General features: G+C 56.8%; 1 protein-coding gene across 1 annotated transcript in view; it reads left to right on the top strand.

The window, feature by feature from the left end:
- The first annotated feature begins 179 nt into the window (after positions 1-179).
- Positions 180-5000, top strand: part of LOC145338584 (contactin-5-like) — a 12499-nt gene continuing 7678 nt past the window's right edge. The window contains 6 exon segments of the mRNA XM_080182936.1: positions 180-375; positions 759-854; positions 857-937; positions 1762-1878; positions 3696-3854; positions 4224-4373. Coding sequence (XP_080039062.1) covers positions 180-375; positions 759-854; positions 857-937; positions 1762-1878; positions 3696-3854; positions 4224-4373 — 799 coding nt within the window.

The raw sequence follows: 5000 nt of genomic DNA on the forward strand, positions 1-5000 counted from the left end.
GGGTGTAGGGGGCTGGAGGAGGTTACAGGAGATAGGGAGGGGGTGTAGGGGGGCTGGAAGAGGTTACAGAGATAGGGAGGGCTTGTAGGGGGCTGGAGGAGGTTACAGAGATAGGGAGGGGTGTAGGGACTGGAGGGGGGTTACAGTGATAGGGGGTGTAGGGGGCTGGAGGGGGTTACATGTTGGAGATGAAGTGTGTCACTGTTCCAATCTCTCGAATTGCTCACTTTTCCAATTCTTGCTTCCAGGTTCAGTGTTTCAGAAGATGGTATCTTGCAGATCAGGAATGTGACCACAGCGACTCTGGAACATACTCTTGTCAAGCACAGAATATATTCGGCACCTCAACTAGTGCAGGAAATGTCTACGTTAAAGGTAAAATACACCAGCCCCATCAAACACCCCCTCTACACTGTCCCCCATCAAACACTCCCAGGACAGGTACAGCACGGGGTTAGATACAGAGTAAAGCTCCCTCTACACTGTCCCCATCAAACACTCCCAGGACAGGTACAGCACGGGGTTAGATACAGAGTAAAGCTCCCTCTACACTGTCCCCCATCAAACACTCCCAGGACAGGTACAGCACGGGGTTAGATACAGAGTAAAAGCTCCCTCTACACTGTCCCCCATCAAACACTCCCAGGACAGGTACAGTACGGGGTTAGATACAGAGTAAAGCAGCAGGGAGGGGAGGAGGCTGAATGGCCTGTCTGGGTGTGGGTGGACTGACTGCCTCTGGTCCCGGCCTTCTGCAGATGCGACCGAGGTGGAACTGGTTCCCTCGAACCTGGAGCTGACGGTGGGAGAAAGCGCCGTGTTAACCTGCAGGACTCGACGTGACCGCACACTCTCCCCACATTCCTTTGGACTTTCAATGGAAAACCAATCGTCTTTCGGAGTGAAGGGAGCCATTTTGAGAAAATCCAAAACTGTGAGTATTCGCCAGAAGGGACACGGGAGAGAACAGGACCTCCCCACAGTGCGCGGCTCCTCGGCACTGTGACCCTCCCACAGTGCGGCGCTCCTTCAGCACTGACCCTCCCACAGTGCGGCGCTCCCTCGGCACTGACCCTCCCACAGTGCGGCGCTCCCTCAGCACTGACCCTCCCACAGTGCGGCGCTCCCTCGGCACTGACCCTCCCACAGTGCGGCGCTCCCTCGGCACTGACCCTCCCACAGTGCGGCGCTCCTCAGCACGACCCTCCCACAGTGCGGCGCTCCCTCGGCACTGACCCTCCACAGTGCGGCGCTCTCTCAGCACCGACCCTCCCACAGTGCGGCGCCTCCCTCAGCACTGCAGCACCGACCCTCCACAGTGCGGCGCTCCCTCAGCACTGACCCTCCCACAGTGCGGCGCTCCCTCAGCACCGACCCTCCCACAGTGCGGCGCTCCCTCAGCACCGACCCTCCCACAGTGCGGCGCTCCCTCAGCACCGACCCTCCCACAGTGCGGCGCTCCCTCAGCACCGACCCTCCCACAGTGCGGCGCTCCCTCAGCACCGACCCTCCCACAGTGCGGCGCTCCCTCAGCACCGACCCTCCCACAGTGCGGCGCTCCCTCAGCACTGACCCTCCCACAGTGCGGCGCTCCCTCAGCACCGACCCTCCCACAGTGCGGCGCTCCCTCAGCACCGACCCTCCACAGTGCGGCGCTCCCTCAGCACCGACCCTCCCACAGTGCGGCGCTCCCTCAGCACCGACCCTCCCACAGTGCGGCTCTCTGTCAAGAATAACTGTGTCTTTTCGCTGAGTAGCTGACCTCATCACAGGACCTGATGATCCGGAATGTTCAGCTGGAGCACTCAGGGAGGTACGGGTGCCGAGTTCGAACATCAGTCGACAGTTCCTCTGACAGTGCGGATCTCCTGGTGCGGGGTACGTTTCATCCTGACCAACCCCCTTTGTGCAGTTTCCCATCTGTATCAGGGTCTTATCTGATTTATTATTGTCACCTGTATCAGGATACAGTGAAAAGTATTGTTTCTTGAGCATTATACACACAAAGCGTACCATTCATAGAGAAGGAAAGGAGAGGGTGCAGAATGTAGTGTTACAGTCACAGCGAGGGTGTAGAGAAAGATCAGCTTAATGCGAGGTAGGTCCATTCAAAAGTCTGACAGCAGCAGGGAAGAAGCTGTTCTTGAGTCGGTCGGTACGGGACCTCAGACTTTTGTATCTTTTTCCCAACGGAAGAAGGTGGAAGAGAGAATGTCCCGGGGTGTGTGGGATCCTTAATTATTCTGGCTGCTTTCCCCGAGGCAGCGGGAAGTGTAGACAGAGTCAATGGATGGGAGGCTGGTTTGTGTGATGGATTGGGCTACATTGATGACCCTTTTGTAGTTCCTTGCGGTCTTGGGCAGAGCAGGAGCCCAAACCAAGCTGTGATCAACCAGAAAGAATGCTTTCTATGGGGCATCATTGCTGCTCTGTGAAGGATGGGTGTTGGAACATAAGAACTGGGAATAAATGGGAGGCCATTCAGCCCTCGAGACTGTTCCGCCATTCAATCTCAAGGCTCTCCCATCTCAACCACTTTCTTGTCCGTTCTCCAACCCTATTACTAATTAAAAATCTGATTCTCTCCTCCTTAAATTTACTCAAATGTTCCGGCATTCACCGCACTCTGGAGTACTGAATTCCTCAACTAAGGTGACCAAATCTGAACACAATACTCTAGACTTGGTCTCACTAATGCCTTGCGTAGTTGCAGCCAATACTTACTAACTTTTATCATGTACTCCTTTCACTATAAATGCCAAAATTCCATTTGCTCCCCTTATCACCTGCTGTGGGCAACACAGTAGTTAGCGCTGCCGCCTCACAGTGCCAGGGACACGGTTCGATTCCTGGCTTGGGTCACTGTTGGTGTGGAGTCTGTACATTCTCCCTGTGTCTGCGTGGGTTTCCTCTAGGTGCCCCAGTTTCCTCCCACACTCTGAAAGACGTGCTGGTAAGGGTGCATTGGCCGCGCTAAATTCTCCTCAGTGTACCCCAACAGGAGTGTGGGCGACTAGGGGGTTTTCACAGTAACTTCATTGCAGTGTTAATGTAAGCCTACTTGTGACACTAATAAAGAAATTACCTACACACTGGATTTCTGTGCCTCGTGCACAAGGACACCCTGATCCTTCTGCACCAAGACATTCTGAAGTCTCTCCCCACTTCGATACAGACTATCTTCCCATTTGTCTGACTAAAATGGATAACCCCACAGTAAGAGTCAGAGAGTCATGGAAACTGGCCCTTCGGCCCAACTTCCCCATGCTGCCCAGTCTTTACCGCTAAGCTCGTCCCAATTGCCCACATCTGACCCATATCCCTCTATACCCATCGTACCCATGTAACCTGCTAAATGCTTTTTAAAAGATAAAATTGTACCTGCCTCTACTATTACCTTGTTCCAGCCACTCACCACTCTCTGGACCCTGTTGTATCTCTCCCCTCTCACCTTAAACCTATGCCCTCTAGTTTTAGACTCCCCTACCTTTGGGGAAAAGATATTTACTATCTCGCTGATCTGTGCCCCTCATTATTTTATAGACCTCTATACACTCTCTCTCACACACACGTGCTCTCTCTCACTCACTCACACACACAAACACTCTCTCACACACTCTCTCTCATTCTGTCTCAGGTTTTGTTCTCTGTGTTGAGATGTTCTCTCTGATGCCAGTCCATTCTCCTATCTGTAGGGCCCCCCGGAGCTCCGGGAGTGGTTATTGTGGAGGAGATATCGAGTACCACAGCGACCCTGTCCTGGGGTCGGGGCAGAGACAATCACAGTCCTGTTACCCACTACAGGATACAGGCACGTAGCCCCTTCTCCCTGGGCTGGCAGTCTGTAACCACAGGTAGGTCTGTCCCCCTCATCCCCCCCATCCCCTCCCTCCTTCACTGCCTCTGTCCCTTGCCCCCTCCGTCACTCACCTCTCCCTCCCTCGCCCCTCCATCGCAACCTCGCCCCCTCACTGGATCCCTTCCTGGCTCTCTTCCTCCCTCTCTTGCTCCTTGCTCCCTCCCTCTCTCCCCTCCCTTGCTCGGTCCCTGCCTCCCTCCTTCTCTCCCTCACTGACTCCCTCTGTCCTTCCTTTGCTCCCTCGCTCCCTCCCTCCCTTGCTCCCTCTCGGTGTCTGACAGAGAGTCTGGGATTGGGAAGAGTTTGGGAATGATGGATCTCCAGACGGATTATTGACTGATGTTCTATTCACTTACTCTGACAGTGCCTGATCCGATCCCGGGAATGCTGGAGTCAGCAATGGCCGTGGAGTTGAATCCCTGGATTCACTATGAGTTCCGTGTGGTCGCCACCAATCGGGTTGGGACCGGAGATCCCAGTCTCCCGTCCAGCCTGGTCAGGATGCGGGAAGCCAGTAGGTCGAACACGATTCCCCAGAAATTAAACCTCTGATTGAGAAATGAGATTGTACCGCACTGTGGGAGGGTCAGTGCCGAGGGAGCGCCGCACTGTGGGAGGGTCAGTGCCGAGGGAGCGCCGCACTGTGGGAGGGTCAGTGCCGAGGGAGCGCCGCACTGTGGGAGGGTCAGTGCTGAGGGAGCGCCGCACTGTGGGAGGGTCAGTGCCGAGGGAGCGCCGCACTGTGGGAGGGTCAGTGCCGAGGGAGCGCCGCACTGTGGGAGGGTCGGTGCCGAGGGAGCGCCGCACTGTGGGAGGGTCGGTGCCGAGGGAGCGCCGCACTGTGGGAGGGTCGGTGCCGAGGGAGCGCCGCACTGTGGGAGGGTCGGTGCCGAGGGAGCGCCGCACTGTGGGAGGGTCGGTGCCGAGGGAGCGCCGCACAGTGGGAGGGTCGGTGCCGAGGGAGCGCCGCACTGTGGGAGGGTCGGTGCCGAGGGAGCGCCGCACTGTGGGAGGGTCGGTGCCGAGGGAGCGCCGCACTGTGGGAGGGTCGGTGCCGAGGGAGCGCCGCACTGTGGGAGGGTCGGTGCCGAGGGAGCGCCGCACAGTGGGAGGGTCGGTGCCGAGGGAGCGCCGCACTGTG

Source organism: Carcharhinus amblyrhynchos, unplaced genomic scaffold, assembly GCF_965287045.1.
Source record: "Carcharhinus amblyrhynchos unplaced genomic scaffold, sCarAmb.v2.hapA chromosome_102, whole genome shotgun sequence".
NCBI classification, from domain to species: Eukaryota; Metazoa; Chordata; class Chondrichthyes; order Carcharhiniformes; family Carcharhinidae; genus Carcharhinus; species Carcharhinus amblyrhynchos.